The 19,316-nt window shown below is 50.4% G+C and overlaps 6 protein-coding genes across 6 annotated transcripts; 1 reads left to right on the plus strand and 5 right to left on the minus strand.

Moving 5' to 3' along the window:
• Window positions 1-390: 390 nt before the first annotated feature.
• On the minus strand, window positions 391-1,990 carry PFLUO_LOCUS9 (uncharacterized protein; the record flags this gene model as incomplete). Its single annotated transcript, XM_073786887.1, has 2 exons — window positions 391-1,742; window positions 1,789-1,990. The coding sequence occupies 2 exons, from the start codon at window positions 1,988-1,990 to the stop codon at window positions 391-393; spliced, it is 1,554 nt and encodes a 517-aa protein (XP_073634108.1).
• A 1,978-nt stretch (window positions 1,991-3,968) lies between these two features.
• PFLUO_LOCUS10 (Serine O-succinyltransferase) lies at window positions 3,969-5,549 on the minus strand (the record flags this gene model as incomplete). The annotated part of the gene is made up of 1 exon (XM_073778000.1): window positions 3,969-5,549. The coding sequence occupies one exon, from the start codon at window positions 5,547-5,549 to the stop codon at window positions 3,969-3,971; it is 1,581 nt and encodes a 526-aa protein (XP_073634109.1).
• Window positions 5,550-10,786: 5,237 nt separating this feature from the next.
• On the minus strand, window positions 10,787-12,337 carry PFLUO_LOCUS11 (uncharacterized protein; the record flags this gene model as incomplete). Its single annotated transcript, XM_073778111.1, has 1 exon — window positions 10,787-12,337. The coding sequence occupies one exon, from the start codon at window positions 12,335-12,337 to the stop codon at window positions 10,787-10,789; it is 1,551 nt and encodes a 516-aa protein (XP_073634110.1).
• Window positions 12,338-13,972: 1,635 nt separating this feature from the next.
• On the plus strand, window positions 13,973-14,824 carry PFLUO_LOCUS12 (uncharacterized protein; the record flags this gene model as incomplete). The annotated part of the gene is made up of 1 exon (XM_073778222.1): window positions 13,973-14,824. The coding sequence occupies one exon, from the start codon at window positions 13,973-13,975 to the stop codon at window positions 14,822-14,824; it is 852 nt and encodes a 283-aa protein (XP_073634111.1).
• A 459-nt stretch (window positions 14,825-15,283) lies between these two features.
• PFLUO_LOCUS13 (uncharacterized protein) lies at window positions 15,284-16,377 on the minus strand (the record flags this gene model as incomplete). The annotated part of the gene is made up of 3 exons (XM_073778333.1): window positions 15,284-15,382; window positions 15,479-16,059; window positions 16,116-16,377. 3 exons carry the CDS (start codon window positions 16,375-16,377, stop codon window positions 15,284-15,286), a joined length of 942 nt encoding a protein of 313 aa, XP_073634112.1.
• A 1,757-nt stretch (window positions 16,378-18,134) lies between these two features.
• Window positions 18,135-19,019, minus strand: PFLUO_LOCUS14 (uncharacterized protein; the record flags this gene model as incomplete). The annotated part of the gene is made up of 1 exon (XM_073778444.1): window positions 18,135-19,019. One exon carries the CDS (start codon window positions 19,017-19,019, stop codon window positions 18,135-18,137), a length of 885 nt encoding a protein of 294 aa, XP_073634113.1.
• Window positions 19,020-19,316: the final 297 nt, after the last annotated feature.

Below are 19,316 nucleotides of genomic sequence, written 5' to 3' on the forward strand. Positions count from 1 at the left end.
ACGACTATGGGCGCCCTAATCTCAGAACTAGCGTTGTCAGCAGACGCGTAGGGTGCCTTCTAACCCCAGTTCTAATATAGCGTACCTCGCGATCATCCATATATGCTAGGCTACCTCATCATCACTTATCACGTACTTCTGCGCCCGTTTTCTTAAAGGGTCTTTGTCTAGGTCGACTAGTTGACTTAGCCCTTGTTTCCTACCTGTCGGCGCATGAAACCTAAGGAACTCATGCTACTCGTAGCTAACTTTGTGTTAGGGATCAGACTAAATTGTGTCAATTAATAGTATGTCCTATGCACAAGAAGGATTCATTATGGAAAGAAAAGAGAGGAAGGAAAAAGGGGGAAACATAAGTAGGGAAACATGGTGGAATTCCACTTAGACCGGCTACGCCACATCATCAATATGAGAGGCTTCAGGAACGGCTATCTCAGTCCCCTTCTCCTCTTGTAGGTATTCCGCCAGATGACGCTTGGGTAATTTTTTAGCTGCGGAAACTGCGTCAAATATAGACGTTGAAGATTCGAAAATTTGGTCGATCTCCTCAAGTGATCGTCCTGATGTTTCGGGGAAGAAGAAGTAGATGATCGGCACAAATAGGGCGTTCAAAGAGAAATAGACGAGGAAATATTTCCAGCCGATATTAGTAAAGGCCGTTGGAGTCACTTCGGCGACAAGGAAGTTGAAAAGCCAGGAGACGGCGGTAGACAACCCACACACGGAAGCTCGTAGATGAGTAGGTGCTATTTCACTGGCGTATAGGAACGGAATCCCAAGGAATCCCATAACGTAAACAACGACGTAGAGGTATGAGAAGAAAACAGCAGCTTTGAGAGCAGGCTTATTGTCCGGGTTCGAAGTGAGGCCGGCAATGCAGGCGAAACAGATACTCATCCCACTTGCGCTGAATAGCATAAGTTTGCGTCGGCCAAATTTATCAACCGTATAGGCACAGCAGAATGCTCCTATAACTAGGGCAATCTGGGATGAAGCCGCTAGGATACGGGAAACTGTCCCGCTAAAATGTAGCTGATTCTCATAAATTGCGGGGGCGTAGTATGTTATCGAATTAATGCCGCTCATCTGAAGCATCATTTGGGCAATTGCAGCAATGACCACACGATGGAACGTTCGCTGAGGTCCCATTTTGAACAGAGCGCTAGTACTACCTTTGCTAGCGCGCTCGATAGATATCTGAATGTCTTCAATTTCTTTCTTCACAATTTCCCCGTACGGATCCTCGTCGTGTAGCAGCGCGAGGATTTCTCGCGCTTCCTCCCAATGGCCTTTTTTGCTCAGCCATCGAGGACTCTCCGGTAGATTGAATATACCGGAGCAGACTAAAATCGATAGGAAGACGGTGAAAACCATAGTGAAGCGCCAAGCGACCGAGTTCGGCTGTGTATAGCTCATCCCAAAGGCAACCCAAAGAGCCAGTCCAAGGCCAGATCCACAGAAGATCCCAAAGGCGGACACATGCTCACCGCGATTTTCAGCTTTTGAGACTTCGGCCTGCCAAACGGAGATTGTGGCAATTAGTCCACCCGTCCCGAGCCCTAAGACGATTCGGCCAATAATGAACTGCTCAAAAGCAAAAGAGGACGATTGCAAGATAGCTCCAACGGCTTGAACAATACTAGCAATAAAGATTGTTTTCCGACGGCCTAAAATGTCACCGAGAAAGGTGCAGCCTAGAGCTCCAAACACACCGAAAAGCGTATACATGGCGACGACGGTGCCTATCCAAGGTTAACTTGTATTTCATGAGCATGAAAGAGAGTTTACCCTGGATCTTCGCGTTGTATGACTGCAGGGAGCCCGTTGTCGTCAGGGTATCCATTCGGGGGAACTGTTTGTTGAAGGTAACATCGGCGAGCACACCACCAGCAGACGCTTGATTGTAGCCGAAGATCATTACACCAAAGCAAGCCTCAACCCAAATGGCCAAGTGCAGCTTAGAGCCTCGAAGGCCCCAATACCGCGCCATTATTATGCCTTTCTAAGCTTCGTGGATGTTGAGAAGGAAATGGCAGTACGGCTGACCCGACTGAGAGTGTGAGAACACGGGTTTATAACCAACCGGAGACTCAGGCTCCGTCGGGGATATAACCGAAGATCATGACCAGGTTCAAAGCTTCCGGCTCCATCGGGGACATAACAACCGACGATCGTAGCCAGGTTCAAAGCATCAGGGAACCTGGCCCAATAACCGATGCCCCTCGTATTCTCCACGGATTCTATAATGCGGGGAACTACTGAGGGCAGGTTGTGGGACTAACCACAGATTAGCCGAGCTATAGTTATTCTTCCCGTTCAATTGTATTATAAGAAAAATCGGATCCGATATGGTCGGAGCGCAGAGGGAGTGTCTTCGAGGTCAGTCGTGCTTAGCCACCGGTTAGCCGAGCTATTCTTCCTGTTCAATTGTGCTAATAAGATCGTCGAATCCGACTTGGTTGGGAGGCGGAGGATCTCCAAGGCCAGTTGCTCTTAACAGGCTGCTAGTTTTTGCACACATCGTCAAGCTGATTCTACGCTAGTCAAGTCCAGAAGACCACAGCCTGATCTTTCACGCAGGCCCTTCGCCTTCCCCGCAACTTTCTCCTGAGATAATGATTTCGACCTAGGGCAGCGCAATCCCGAAGGATCCGCTCCACTCGGGATAGAACCGAATGGGTCAAACAATGCAAACAGTCCTCGCCACGTGATCCAAACGATCTCCACAGTCAGGAACTGGATGTCACACCATTTGACACCTCCAGTGGCGACAACGATTATTCCGATGATGGTTGTGTCTCCATGACGATGTCCACACACACTCCAGAGCTTCTCATGACACCATGTCGGGACTGCATCCCTCGACTCTCGGTCGCAAGTGGAAGAAGATCTCCTAGCGGTGGGTGATTGAGGGGGAACAGAGATCCAAGAGACCACCATGGATGTTGCTCGACCAACTAACCGCCCGATGACGAGAATCACCCCTACTCCGAGGCCATGGAATGCTCCGTCCGTACACCAAGAATCGGTAACGATGTCGAGCAAGCCTATGACGAGTGGCATACCGGTAGTTTTCAATCCGAGGGTATGACAGACTAAGGATAGTGAATCGAATTGTTTGTTTGCTTGACTTCTTCTTCTTCTTCTTCTTCGGCCCAGTGATGAGCTGTCTCCCTTGTCTGCGGACCAGCTAAAGCCAATTCTGAAGGCATCCGACGGCCGGGAACGTCTGGAAGCCCATGAATTCTTTTTGAGAGCACCTTCTGAGGGCATTAACTTTGCACTTTGTCTTTGAGGAAAGTAGGTGCGGATGCTAAACACCCATCACGCATCCATCTATCGCAGCGCCATTTCAGCTATGGTTGCTCCAATTCACCCTCAGGTGGTTGGTATTGTAAAGGCCGTCGACCCCCAGGATGAGCGCAACTTGGAGTGCTCGTTTCCATCTTTTCGCCTGTGAATCTTCCCCAGAAAGAGCTTGACCGTAAACAAGAACAAGGTGTGGTGCCTGGCGCATCCTACATTGTTCCGGACAGTCCTGGCTCCCACACTTGGATAAATGCCTTGAGTTCAGTCTTTTGGCCTACTTCCTTCACCTTCATCAAGCCTCTCAAGGTCCGAGGCGAGACTGTATGGTAGACGGATGGGATGGGTGATTGTAGTGCATCAAGCTCTGCTAATGAGCCTCGTAGAAGTCGGGGGAGGCGGGCATTTGAGCATCGTCAGCGCCGATCTATATATACCTGGTCCCCTGCATGATTTTCGGATCCATTCTTGGCGCAGTCTGGTCCTAATACCACCTCGGAACGTGCTACACGGCTTCAGGCGACCAAAATAGGCAACCCGAAAGAAGAGAAGTGTGATATGATTCACATGAAACGCCTACTAATGCACTAACTATGGTAGATATGTCCGCTCGATCGGGCAAACCAACACAAGACCAACAATAAACCGAGGTTCAAGCTGTCCTACCGTAGGAACCGACCTAAAGCACCGCCGATATTCTTCAGATCTAGCAGGAAGGTGTCATGGCCAAAGAGCGAGATGTCCTCGCCTAGCTCAATGTGTTCGACGCGGCTGTTGCCACCCGCGTGAAGGGTATCGGCGATCTCGCGCTGCTGCCATGCTGGGAAGAGAATATCGCTGGCCACGCCCATGACGAGTACCGGGTGGTTCTTCAAAGGAGCAAGTCCCTTGACAAGATCGCGAGGAGCCCCTGTGGGTCTTTCGGATACAGCGGCAGGCTGGTCCAGCGGCCGCACGGAGGCCGTGGCTTCGGGCTGTTCTTCATACGGTTTCTCGGGCAGGGTGAGGCTGCACGCAGGATCGGAGATGCTGGGAGCAATACCACCACGCGCGATGCGAGCCTCATAATCGGCACGACGGCCCCGTGTCTCGATCTGATGGGCATGGCCTAGATCAAACAGGTCCATGGCCTTGGAGACGTACAGAAGACTATTGGGATCATACTCCAAGCAGAACTTCTCGCCCGCGTGGTCGAGATAAGTCTCGATCAAGAAATCCGGACACAGCGCAGGCTGCTTGCTAGGGTCTGCGCGTCTCCGACCAAATCGCTGCTCCCACTCAGGTCCACTGCGATAGGTGACGGTGGCGATCTCGCGCGCCAGCTTCATGCCTGAGTGTGGTGGGATCGAGTCATAGTAGAAGCCACGCGCCCACTTCGGGTCCATCATCAGCACCTGCCGCTGCGTGTGCCTCATAGCAATGCTATATGGGTGACTGCGCGCGCAGCCACTGATACTCGCAATCTTGCCAACTCGCTCTGGGAACAGGACACCGGCAGCCAGACTCTGCATACCGCCCATACTGGACCCGACGCTCGCTGCCAGTTTGTTGATCCCCAGTGTATCTAGCAACCGGAACTGCGCCCGTACCATGTCATCCATCGTAAGGATAGGAAACCGCGTCGCATACCGTTTCCCATCGGAGGGATCCACCGATGACGGCCCCGTGCTGCCGTAGCATCCCCCCAGCACGTTGGTGCAAATCACAAAATAATTGTCTGTGTCAAGTGGGAGTCCTGGGCCAATGAACTTCTCCCACCAACCCGGCTTAGGATTCGACTGCGTGCTGTGTGCGTGGCTCGAGGCCGACAGACCCGTGTGCAGGAGGATGGCATTGCTCTTGTCGGCATTGAGCCGGCCCCATGTTTCATACGCAATCTCGAACTCGGGCAGCACGCCGCCCCAATCCAGAAGGAGCGGGTCCATGCAGCGGAACTGTTCGTGCTGGCCGGTGGTATAGGACGGTTCCGGGCCGGATTGGAGCGATCGAGCTGAGAGAAGCGCCGATTTAGCGTCTTGCGCGTCGAGACAGGGGAATGAAAGTGCCGGATTGGAGGAGTCTTTGGAGGCTTCTGCCGTCGTTGCGGAGGACATGCGCGGAGGCGCCGTATGCAAAGCTCTTATGGTATTTGCCGACCATGCTGTCGGCGCGCCGGCGAAAACGGACGGCGACTCGGTGACTCGCAGGCGTGATAAGGCTCGGAGGGCTCCAGACGCAGAGCGCGCGACTACCGAGCGCATCATTGCGACACAACACGAGTAATAATGGCGACGAAGGAAAGACAGTCACCATCATCTTCTTCATGATCGTCGGAGGGCGGGTTTCCTGTGGGAGCCTCAGGCCACGAAACCATGGCGTCACCGGGACGGGCGGTGATTGGCAGAATGAAGGATTATATAATCGCTGGGGAGGACCGGGAATTGCCCTCAGGTCGCCCGCGCTCAGTTCTACTCAGGCGAAGCAGTGAGCACTAAAAGGTCAGCGCCCACCGCCGCCGATGGATAGACCTTCCCGTTTAGGAGATCACTTATGAATAAACTCATCTTCGCTCCTTTCTCTGTAGGGTGATCTCCACATTCAGGTTCCTTGCTATAGCGCTCCCCGACTTCCTCGTGAGGCTGACCGCCATCGTCAGATTGGATATTGATGTCATGAGTACTTAAGGCTATCGGGCAAGGTATGCTTGGAAAAACTCGTCCCAGTGAGCGGCAACAGTCATGAGCGATTCGCCGCGAAATATAGGTCGTGAATTTCCCACTCAACTCACAAGCCAAACAGGTTTCCGGATGATGCAAAATAAATTAATTTATAACAGAAAGTGGCGTTTATCTGTGATAGATCAGATGAGTCGTGAAGCTCTGGCTAGTCCATCAAAGGTCGAGATACGGACAAGCTTTAGGGTCCCTATAAAAAACACCACCTAACTTTTCAATCAACTCGCACCGTTCTTGCATCGTGTTGGCGTTTTGGAGCTTTGCTCCACCTTTCTTGCTCGCTTCGTCTCTTGTTGTCTGCCAAACCCATACTCCGCCTCCGGGGGTCCAACCAGCGCGAATGTAGTTGTTTTTTCTTTCCTTATACTCTTCAGACGAAATCCGACTATGAAAATATGCCCATTCGCTCTCCCACCAGGTAGGACCGAGGCGACGCACTGCTAGGGATTAGAAATGTACTTTAGGAAGACGTAGCAATGACTTACTCCGATCACAATGCGCATTCTCTTTGTTCTGCCACTCAGGATCAGATATAGATGGGCGCAACGTGTTGTTGAATAGATCTAGTTCTAAGAATTCAAGCTCCACGCGGCTACAAACCTCTAGCTTATATATTCCTCCTTGAGATGGCCACCCTGTAACCGCGACACTAGGTCCAGAGCCATAATATACCCAGAATTGCGACTCGCGTGTGAAATGGGTTTGGGAAGTAATGCGGTCATGATCCATTTCCTTTAGCATCGTAGGTCGTTCTTGGGAATCCGAAAAGTGTAGATAAGCCGAGTATCCCAACCAACAAATCAAAGAGGGCACAAGCAATGTAATCACGGTCCGCAAATCCACCATTTCTGAGTTTTTAGAGGATGGATGGACGTAGAGATGGCTCGCCAACGATGAAGTAGCTCGAAGGGGCTAGAATCTAGATGTTGCCTTATGAACTCTTCAGCGTCGTGTTGCCTCGGCAAGCAGGGCAGCGAGAGTTTCAGAGACACAAAGGACACCGAGGGGTACTCACTATGTAGGAATCAGTGGATCAACTAATATCACGAAGGAGAGAGGAGGGAAGCAACCACTAGGGTATTGCTCAGCTGCTCGGGTTCTGGACTAGGGGGGTCTACACCGTCATTTATTTTTATTGTACACTAGCGCGCCAAGCCATGCTAGCAGTGATTTATTTCAGTGTCCTCCCACTGTAAGCACGGCTGTAGACATGATTGGATCTGAGAATCGAATGTGGATGTTATGGCTTCACGCGCCAAGAATAACCTGCTCAGGACCAGCAATGGAAGTAGATTCTTCATCTTAGCCGTGAGTTTGACCTAGTCAGAAACCGGCTTTCTCGAGCAACATGAAATATTTATGCTCTTTTTTCCCACAATAGTACTACTACGAGTTCGGACAGTTCATTAGCGAGGACACTAAAGAGCCTAGCTTCAGATCCACGACCAGGTTCAAGACCGACTTTGGGTACAAAGTTATGGCGTAGGCACCAGCATTTTCATTTCACTTAATTTCTGCCTGAATCTATCGGAACCAGACCGATGAAATGTTACTATACGTATACTCTCATTAATAGCGTGAATTCAAGCCTACTATGTAGCAGTGTGCACTCAAGCTTGAATTCCCTTTCTACAAGGCTGTTACGCACCTCCTAAGGGTCTGCTGTTGAATATCCCTGTCTGCTCTTTGGGTTTCATGAGGGGTGATGACAGCTCTAGCAATGTGCAGTTTGGAATTTCTTGGTATTTTCCCAGTGCCCTTATTAAAGGATGTTTGCATGAAGATATTTGGTACTATCCAAGCGTCCACAAAAAAAAAAAAGCCACATGGGCCCAAGTCACGGCTTCGTTCTCTTGTACCTCCATATCCTCTTATTCGCTCCGTTCTCAAGTGATCAGAAGCGGTGTAGTGGGTACCAACCATCTCATCTGGTTAGTCCGTCGATGCCGGGGTAAATGGCCGCGTTCGACGCGTTGCCTTCCGTCACTCTATGGAGAGACGCTTTATGTTCATTGTCCAACTTTCTGTAATTCAATAGTCTGTAGGCATCATGTTTGTCGGTCTCAAACCAATAGCTCCACCAGATGTCACGAAACCGAGCAGCGTTGTCGAAGCCGGAAAGCTCTATAAAGGTGAAAACATCTCGGGCCCAAAGAAACCGATCCCAGTCCCTGGCGTGAGTGAATACCCGTGAGGCCTGGACTGCAGTAACTACCCCATAACTGATGCCCCACGAATTCATGCCCTCCTGCGCACAGTAGGGAAGACACCGAGCGGCCTTGCCGGCGTAGAATATGGAAAGGCGATGTGGCTCATCTTCAATAGAACAATGGTCAATTCGGAAACCATTAAGCGTATCGGCCATGACAAGAGTCTGGCATTGGCCAATTAGAGGATAGACAAAAGACAACGATAGCCAGATCAGATTGTGTAGGATGGCATCATTAAGGGAGGAGAAGCGATAAGGGGGACCGAATAAATCATCTGTAGGAGGTATTCCTGTGTTTATTTCACCACGGGCGTATGTAGGAGGTTCTCCGTCAATGTTTTGATCAACTTGCAGATACAACTTCATGTGATTGGTTTCGAGCGCCAAGCAGTCGTTTAGCAGAGATTGGCAAGCAGCTTGATCAGAGAAATCGATAGCGTTAATAGCGGTAGCAATACGCGATATTTCTGCGAAAAGCTTGATCAGTTCAAACAACGGTCCGCATTCATGTGGCTCCGTAAGCCACGCCCTTGTCTCCTCGGATAGATGCATAAACCCGGCGAGCGCCTAGAGAGATGATCAATGAATAATCACATTATAGAGTTGAGAATTTTCTTACTACTTTCAATTTCTGCTGTTGGCCAAAGATAGCTACTAGTATCGGATTTGAAAGTATTTTCGGGCGATATTGTCTCATAATTGAGTTTAGTCCGTCTATATGAGAGAGCCATTCACTGATGCTGTGTGGACAATGGTGAGCCTAGGTCCATATGAGTTAACAAAACCAATAGCTTCGAAAAAGGACTTCTCACCTGAATCTGCTGGAAAATGACACAGGTGTAGATAATGTCATCACTGTAAGCATAGCGTCTGATTGCTTTTGACAGGTAGTGGATTGCATGGTTGTATAGATGAAGCCCATGCTGTAAGACCTGTTCATCATGGTGAATATTGCCAAGGAAAACGCATGATAATGCGGAACAGGCCTTCTCTAGCATCAGGCTCTTCTGAGGGAGCGCGTAGATGCTCGAAACAACAAATTTTGACCTATCAATATTACACGTCCATTCGATCTTGCGAGGAAAGTAATCATTGAAGTAGTATGAACAGAGCTGATTGCGCATCATCGGGCCAGATGTGACAGTCTGGAATAAGTTAGGGGTCTGCGAAAAGGCTACCAGCTGTGACCGATTGGAGTATTGGAGTTCGAGAAAATAGGTGACATCTAGCTGATCAGCGCTGGTGTTCAGGCCGCGGGCGGGTAGGACCGAGTGGTCAGACTCAGTAGAGGTCACCCTCCTAGTATGTTTCTCCTTGACTCGTTTTATGGTACGTTCGGTCTGGTCGCGGAAGATGAGTGCCCATTCATCTCGGTACCCAAGGCATTTGGCGCGCGTACGAATGCACTGCCCACAATGGGGAAGCTTCTTGTCGCACTGTATACAACCGAAATTAGCACTGGCCGAGTAGACGCGAGAAGACAGAATGATACTAACGCGACGCTTGATAGCCCGGCAGTTCTCGCAACTTCTAGAGCTTTCGCGAATCTTATCGCGCGAGGCCATATTATCCAAAGGTATGTCTATCCGTCAAAAGGGAAAGGGTTCATGAACTTGCGACCAGGACGCACTGGCTCGGTGCTTGAGAGTTACTAGAATTGCGTTGAACGGAGCTTAATGCATTTAAAGACCCTCGCCCTGACTCGACGGCCCCCAACGGCCCCCGACGGCCCCCACTCTCCTAACTCCGTCTGCCCCCTCTCGGTTCCCGGCGAGTCACGTGCTGGGAGAAACTCAGAAAATATTGTTTGCATGTGGTCATCAAAAGAAAGTACATCCTGTAGGGCATATACTTGGCCTCGGCTTGGTGCGGTTTCAGTTCCAATACCTGGAACCACGCACCTCGCGTCGTATTTTCAGATATCTAGCGGGCTTAGTCTAAACAGGAAATTGAAGCAGGCAATATCAAGGTGGAATAGACGAAAATGGCAAGCATAGTAGCTAACGGTCTCACTATACCATTACTAGCCTAAAAGTATTAGGCATTCTTCGAAATTCTTAGAATAACGGACACCTAGCGCATAATACAGAAGCGGGAATAGCTTCATTTCCTACCCAAACCGGAACCTAGGCAGCGTGTAGTTATAGCGCTAAGGGGGTATGTCGGGATGCTAGTATGGTGGGCCTATGGACTAAAGTTGTGTATAGCACTAAACTACTTTTCATTTTGGACATTCTTGGCATTGTGCGTTCATTTCGCTTACCATGCGTTCTGTATTATAAAAGGGACAGCTAGGTTATATTCAGAATTCCAGACCTCTCCTATCCTACGATTTTCGACCACATTTGGAAATTACTAGTATAATTCGTGGTGGATCACATACACCGCCGAGATTTGACACTTTCTCTGCAACAGCTGATGGTCGAGCGTACCCTGATTGTAGGCGACTTCTGATAAATGCTGAATTATCTCCTCCTGATCGGTGTACACGTACTGTTCCATTCGTTCTCGGTTTTCCTAACATTCGCCGACCGGTATCTTATGCGTTTTCGTCCCCTCAGGTTTCCTCTGAGAAGAGGAGGTCGGGAAAGCGCTCAACCACATCCAGGATCGTCTGTGCAAAGACACTATTGGCCCACACAAACCACGGACGGGTGTAATCCGTCTGGTTGTAGATATCGATGCTCTCGTGCATCAGCCCCAGACCTGCGGTACTGGACTTTAACATAAGTAAAACCTCCGCGATCTCGCTTCTGTTGGTGGACGTCTGTATCTGTGCGCACAGCGCCATGGGCCACGGGTTCTTCGGGCCGACGTGAGGGCCTCCAATCCCGGATATCACAGGGCCAGTCGTGTAATAGCGGTTGCTGTGTCGGTTGAGGAGCATCTTCCTTGTGTTCTGGTAGATGCGATTTGTTCGGTCGACAAACCCCAGCATGGGCAGCGACAGCAAGCTCGGGATGTTAGCGTCGTCCATCAGGTTATAGGATCCGTATCCGTCCACTTCGTACGCAAATACCGTGCCATAGTCGGGGTGCTGCGTTAGGCCATGCTGGTATATCGCCTTTTCGATGCTGGCGCCTGCGTTGTAAAGCACGTGTTCCAGCGTCTTATTACTACCTGTGGCTCCTAGAATCGCCGACGTTTGCTTGAGCTGCACCGCCATCATGGCGTTAGCCGGGATGTGCAGCGTGAAGACGGTAGGATCATCGCTAGGCCGGAACGGCGTGTGCACGAGGCCGGTCCCTGCATTAAATGGCTCGCCCGCGCCTGAGTTGATCAGAGAGCCCCAGCCAGGCTCGTCGCTAATGAAGAGATACGGCTGGTGCTCATTCGGCGCCCCGGTCATAGGGTCGTACGACGGCACCTTCATGCTGTTCATGGTCTGTAGCACCACATCAATCGCCTGCAGCCAGCTTTCCTGCTGGAAAAAGGAGATGTCGTGCGTCGCCTGCCAGTAGTCGTTGCTCAGTTGCAGGAAGGCCGCCAGCGAATCTAGCTCGAACTGGCACGGTGTCCATATTGTGTGGTTGCTGACCACCGGCGTGACGTTGCCCTGAAAGTCATTCGCCGGCAGAGGCAGTCCAGACTCGGGAGGTGGCTTGAAGGCATTGCAGTAGGGCGCTTCAGTAAGAAAACGGCTCTGGATGTTGATGGTACCTCGGAAGAGAGAGGCTATATCGTCATTGGCCGCAACCAGCGATTGATACGGATGCAACGACTGCGCAGCGTCGCGTAGCCACATGGCGTCGATGTCTCCCGTGATGATAAAGGACAGCTCTTCGCCCGTGGCCGCCTCGCCCTTCCAGCGGATCACCGTATCGACACACGAGCCAAAGGTGTTTTCAAAGAGCCGCTCAAGATCCGGGTCGCCGATTTGCGAGGTGATGGTATGGATTAACGTTTCAATACCGGGCGACACGAATGTCCTGCAGTGTTCCGCAGGTCGCGCATTAGAAAGTTGGAATATCCCATTTGAAAAGGGTTTGTGTTTTTGCGTCGCATATGTCGCGTAGTCGGGACAACTTGCCGATATATTCTGCCAGCCTGCCGATGCTGTGTCAAGCAGACTTAACACAACAGTAAAACTCGAGAGGAAGAAAGCCATGGTTGGAACAGAGCGCGAGACAGCTGGAATATCTCAAGAAAGTTGTGAGCGGGGAACCTTGGCAAGTGTCATCGAGCGGACCTAAGGTATATAGGGTTTACCCAATCCCCGATTTTTGCTATATAGAATGTCGGGCGGGTTAGATAGCACCGAGCCGCGTCCTAGTAGTCCTAGTAACTCCAATTGAAACGAGGAAACATGGGCCTCAGACCCACTTGTCTGCCTCGCCTATCCCATATGGCTTCCACCTCGGGCTAGCAACAAAAAATTATATATTCTAGGGTAGGCTCATTTTTTCTTAGGGTGACAAGGCGCAGGCGGTAATAAATCTGAATATGCATTGTCCACTTTTTCCATTCTCTTACGAAGAACCCCAGCCACATGCTTTTTTAGGCTCGCCCTAAGGTTGCAATGAAAGCCCGAAGAAATGCGGGGAAGAGGGTCGCACTATTTACTGATTTACTCTATTTGACATGATTTGTGGCCAGCTTGATCTAGTTATGGAACGTGAAGCAAGCTAGGCGTTCGCTGTTTCGGACTGGTTGGCGCCGAAGCAATCAAAAGATAAGAAATTGAAGACGGAGTACGACTGCGCACACCATGAGAAGATTTATTTCCATCGCGAGGCGCTAATTCGCGGCAATGCGAAAACAGTCAATTTTCGTTTCAGCTATTGAATTAGCACTGCTAGTGGCCAGCACTAGCGCTGCAAAACCAGATTCATGGAGTTTGCACCTGTGAGTAGACAATATCTCAATTGTTTAGTCTAGAATTGTCGGTAGTTCCACGAACTTCATTTAGCCCTCCTTCGCATCGGCGATCGATATAGGTGCATAGTTAGGGTAGAGAAGCAACTACTAGTTAGCGACTTCGCAGTCATATAGTAGCAAACACGCTAATTCGTTATACATCCGACTTCTAAGTTGTCTATCTTAGTAGATAGATAACTTCGTCGTTGTATTTACATCAATTAAGAGATAAATGCATGTGATGATCGAAGAAGCCTTAATAGTGAAGCATACTAACCTACTGTCCGGTGCTAACCCGTTCTATTCAATACAGACTATTTATATTCGTTAGGATGCGAAGTAAGTAGATCGCGCCTATGTCTATATAATACGTATTGGAGCGGGAAGTGTTGCACAGGGGCGCGCCAGGTCGAAGCTGGCAGACCGACGGGAGAACTAGGGAATACGGAGCACCACTGAATCGAACGCTCCGACCGAATAGAATAATGAAGCAACCGAACGTTTGATTGTAATCGAATAATGAGTGTGTTGACGTCGTAGAAAATCTAGACTACAGGAATTCCGCTCTCCAACCATCGCAATGCATGGTCGGTAAGGCCTGTATTGTCACGTGAGCACTGGGCGCCAGCCCGGCTGCAGTATCTATCCGGGTTAGGGTGTTTAGTAGTCTGCGCCACCTCACTATCCGTCGGTTCCTAGTCTGCCTTGCCGTAGCGGCTATCCCCACGCGCGCGCATACATGACGTGAGTGGCCGCCTTCACCCCACAGCGTCATTGTAAGCCCTATCAACCACCACCACCACCACCACCACCGCCAGAATCACGAACCCACAGCACAGCATATGCCAAAGAAGCACGCCCATCATCACCTCCAGAATCCCAAAGTATGGGCCTTTTTTCTTCATCAAAGTCGAGGTCAAGACTTTCCAAGTCAGCGAATGACTGGAAATCTGAGGCTCCGCCCGAGTACAAGGAGGCTATTGGATCCCACTACCCTAGCAGCTCCTCGTCCTCTGATGGCTTCATTGCGACAAGCAAGCTCCAGGTGCAAGCGATTGGGTATGACATGAACCAGGCGCTCACGGGTAGGACGCTGGAAAACATATCCGTCTACCGCGTGGAATCCGGGGAAGCCGAGTACATCTCCATCCGACTGAAGAAAAATTCCAACTCGTGTGCGCTGGTGCGGGCTTCTGATCCACGTCAGATCTCTCTCATTTCAACTATCTACCGCTTCGGCCCGGGAAGACATCCCAGAATGCGGATTTTACTCTATAATTCCGCCGTTTCGGTCGAGGAGGCCATCAACAACGAGAACGTGCGTGGTGAAATAGTCGAAGTCAAAAGCCACTCGTTGGTCTCGCGTCGACAGGTCCTCGATACGTCGCTTGGAAAGTTTGAGTGGCGCTACGGCACTGGAGAAGAGCACGCAGCTTGCAACGCAGATTCGCTCCTTGTCATGGAGCGGATCGATCGCGTCTCATTACCAAATGGCAGAAAGAGTAAGAGCGGCGTCCGAGTCGCTCAGTTTATTCGAAACGACCAGTTCCGCACCCCCGGCACAAACAAATACTCAGGCGGCAACGGGGGCCGCTTGATGATTGACCTGCGTATGTGGGACGATGATGAGCATGCCAGCGCCCACGGTGTAGAGGCTTTCGTTGTTGCGAGTTGTATCTTGATGCTGAAGAGAGAGGCGGATCGTTTCATCGATAATCATCTCGCCCTCGTGGTATGAATATGACGGATCTGGCGTCTTTTGAACAATGGCTCATTTGGCATTGGAATGACGTACTGCAATGATTTGCTTAGATATGGTCACTGTTTGGAGCGCGGGTTCGATCGTTTTAATCACATGCGTTTACCTCTCTGTCGATAGTTCAAACATGGGATGACTAGATCTCTGTAAACGCTAGACGGACTAGTGCAATTATCACGGTACGGACTGTCGATCATATCAATGCACGATCATGGCCTTGGAGGCGATAAAAGTTGTGAGCAGACGCCCAATAATGAATGACAGCGACTGGAGAAGGGAGCAAGAGCCATGGAAAGCGTGAACGAGAACAATGGCGTTCCACTACATAACACAATCCTGGACACAATTGCAATACAAAAAGGATCGTATGTTCATTGTAGTACTGCGCTGCGTGGACTTATTAACCCAGACATCTCCACAATCATCTCTCAAACCACTTTACAGCTTCGCAGCTAGCCACTGCCGCACATTACGCCCAGTTTCTGTCTTCAGACAATTATCGATACCGGCATCGGTGTAGATGGGAGCATCGTGGCACTCGCCGTAGCCAACACATAAGTGGTGTTGGGAAAGACAGACTGGTCGAGTCAGTAACAACATAGACACACAGAGGGGCAGAAAACGGAGATATACCTGAAGCTTCTTTGCAAACTCCTCAATCGACGAAAACAAGAGCTCATCACTACCCGCCAGAATCAAAATCCTCTCCGTCTTCACATCCTTCCACCACTCAACGGGGCCCCGAGAAGGCTCACTCCAACTATCGGGCTCCTTCCCAGCGAGATACTCCTTAGCCCCGCGCTCCAAAACCCCCTTCGTAATAAGATCCTTGTTGGCATTGTGCGTGAAGGAAGGCCCATCCGTGCTAAAGTTGACCCAAGGTCCCAGACCAAATACGCCCGCCAGCGGGGCGGAGAGGGCCAGTGGGTCGATTTCTGGATGTGGATGCGAGATATGGAGCAGGGTGCATAGGGCTAGATTCGCGCCTACTGAGTCGCCGCCCAGATATATAGCTGCTGGAGAGCGGTTAGTCTCAGTGACGAGGTACCGGAGAGCCTCGACGGCTTGACGCAGTTGCGGGTAAGTTTGGCGCGGCACGAGTGTGTAGCGCACAAAGAAGACTGCGAGCTCGTGGCCGTTGCCATTGAGTTCTTGGATGAGGGCTGTGGCGAATTGGAGGTGCGCTGGGATGGCAGGTAGGACGAAGCCGCCGCCTGTACATCGAGGAATCAGATCTTTTGTTCGTGTTGTGTAACGTCTTGGGACTCACCATGATAGTATACCAACACATTCTTCGCATTCTTGTTCCCAACCCAATGCCCCACAGCCCCATGGGCCAGCTTAACCATCTCCGGTGATTGGCCGCTCCCTTCCATGAATGCGGAATACACATCGCTCGTCGGACGGTTCATGTATCTACTGCGTATCAATATCTCCAGTCTACATAGGTAGCCTTGTCTCGAGAGGGTAACGCACTGATTCTGCTGAACGCTCAGCTGGGAAGCGAGCTTGCGCACCGTCGGCAATGACATGGTGATTGAATTTGGCGGAACAAATCTTGCCTCGGAAGGCGCCGGTTAGCGCTGCATACAGTGCCGACGCAGCAATTGCGAAACAGGCAAAGGGTAGGTCGATTTTCTCCCACAAGGTGAGTTTGGGGTATCGTCGTACTTGGGGTCCACGTTGCTGTGTTTTTTGGGGATTATGCTGCGGGAAGGGTTTACACAGATCGGGAAGAGAAGGTGGAGGGGGGTGGGGTAAAGCAACGGCCTGTTCAGTTCCGCGCTTCGGCACGAGTGTATGGCTGACATGGAGCCTTAACATATATGGGATGCGGTACTATGCGTTGGTCAGCAAGGGCGACGACACTAGGCTTATCGGCAAGAAGCCGACGATAGCGATAGCAAGAAATTGTTTCACTAACTACACTAACTCCGACGACGACGCCGACGCTAACGAAAAGAGAGCCTCGCCCTTGTAGCGATACTACGCCTAGAGGCACTAAAATTTATAGAAACAATAGCCGACATCTATACCCTCTCCGCCATGGTAGCGACGATTTAACCCACCGTTTATACCTTCCCTACCCACCACCGAAACGTTTACTGTAAAATGTACGACGAAGCCGTTAGAAAGTTCGATCAGCTAGGTCGCGATGATAGGCACAACGCATACGACGCATTGATCGCTATCTAGGAACACGTTGAAACATAGTATGATAGCGACGGACATAGGACGGACATAGACATGATATAACATCGTGACGAGGTTACGATAGTAGGACTTGCTTTTGCGATTCTTTCTTTTCGATTATCACGACGACGCGTATCCACACCTATATACAATAGTAGTAGTATGCCCTCGTTACTAGATGACTACTACTAAGTGTAGAATAAAATACTTAACTCCCGTTTTTCTACTTGTACGATTTTTTCCCCTAGTCGCTATATGGTCCCTAGCAGTTGTCGTTAAGCGACAACCGTAGTGCAAAACCGCTAACACCACTACGCCAACTACGGTACTAATAAAGCTAATTTTTCGTTAAATTCGTGGAACGTGAGCCACCTCTAACGTAGAACGCCGTCGTTAACATCGGTAGTACGCTCGTTATCGCCTAGCCTTATTCGTCCCTACCCTTACCTATCCGTCGTCAAGATCTACTAAGCACGGGCGACTCCTTAACAACGGTTTCGAGCTACGCCTTTTCGTCAACTAAGGTGTTAGCTTCTTCCTAAGACATCCTATGCGTGGAAGTCAAATGGAAGAGCATCGTCGATCTTGCTATCATCTTTTTTTGTTTTAATACTCAGACTTGAGTTCCTTCAGAACTCAAAAACATATTTCTGATTCCGCGTCTAACACTATTTTCTTTATTACTCGACCTAGATAGCTTCGCTATACGCTTTCTGAGCGCATTCATGGCATAACACGTCCATATGCTCGTCTAGTAAGGAGCTCGATTCGTCGTAGCCGTCACTGTCGGCGTCTGCTTAGAACGCGTGGGATTTATCGCGGTTGGAGTTTGGCATGGTAATGGTGCGTCGCTTTTCCGGGGTCTATGTACCGTCGTGAAGTCCTACAAAGCAGCAGAGCTCTCTATCCAAGGCATACACTGATGAATTTCGCGAACTACCTGTCTATCTAGAATCTCCTCCGATTTGATCACGAACGCCCTGTGATTACACTATTGTCCTGACCCTCGCTCTCGCTCCGAAGACGACGCTGTCGCCGCGTCTGTCTAGGAGATATAGTTGATTGTTGTGCTTTTATCGATTCAGCCCCAGGCCGCTTACGCCGGCGCTGGGATGATTTCCTGGCAGTCGATGCCGTGGCTGCTGGCGGTGCCCGTCGCTGGGATGCCCCCCTTGGCAGGCGATGCCGTGGCCGCTGGCGGTGCCGGCGGTGCCCCCCTGGTAGACGATGCTGTAGCTACCGGCGGGCTCGGGCTGCGATAACCATAGTCGAATATCGGTAGGTCGATAGTGCTCGCGATACTCGGCTCACGAATGTCGTCCTCCGGCTCCTGCTTGATATTGATATCATCAGGTACGGCGGCCGGCGTCCGATCGTTGTCGATTTCTTCCTCCAGACGCTCCGCCTGGCGTGCGATAATGACATGTATCTGGATCTCTACCTCCCCTAGTACCTTCTTCTTGATGAAGTGGGAGCATAGATCTCGCATTTCCTGTACCACATCTAGCTTCTTATCAAGTAGAAGCGGCGAACTGCCGGTCACTGATCGCGCGAGTAGATATTTGTCGTCTAGCGCCGGTAAATATAGAGAGAGGTCTGGCAAAGCAGGGATAAAATCTCTTTTGACGAAGTCATGGAACCCAGCTACCCAGCGGGGGGTAATGACCGTAGTAATATTTGGGCCTAGGTTTTGGAGCGAAGCCTTGTTACCTAGCCCAGGCAATTTGTACAACCAGAAGCTCACTGATGCTCGGAGCTGGACGGGTTGTCGGGGGGAAGCAGAAGCCCCCTGCCCCTGCTGGATGATACGTTGCCGAGCTGCTGCGGTTGGTGCTCGGGTGCCAGGCGCTATATGCGTACTCCAGGCTGGCGGAGGAGGCGGGTTTTGCCTCATGATTAACTGGGCGCGGTGCCCAGCGGACGGCGGCGACGAGGTAGTGAACTCGACGACGTCGTCGTCGCTGCTATACCAGAAAGACATGGTTGATAGCGGTTGGTAGAAGGAGTGGAAAGGGTGGAAGAAGTGGGAGAAGTGGAAGAACTTGGTAGGTGAGATTGAAAAGTGAGCAGTTGTTTATATGATTTGGGTCCGCGCAAATCAATAGTTGCAATATTTTGATGAGCATACAAAACCACGACTTCTACATCGTATAGACTATCGATTATAATTTGTTGATAGCCACGACTCCCATAAGAAGCTCAATTTCATCAATTATTGCTAACAGAATCGGATACTTCTATACTATTTTACTTCCAAACTTACCCTCACTGCAAAATT

Source organism: Penicillium psychrofluorescens, assembly GCF_964197705.1.
Source record: "Penicillium psychrofluorescens genome assembly, chromosome: 1".
Lineage (NCBI taxonomy): Eukaryota > Fungi > Ascomycota > Eurotiomycetes > Eurotiales > Aspergillaceae > Penicillium > Penicillium psychrofluorescens.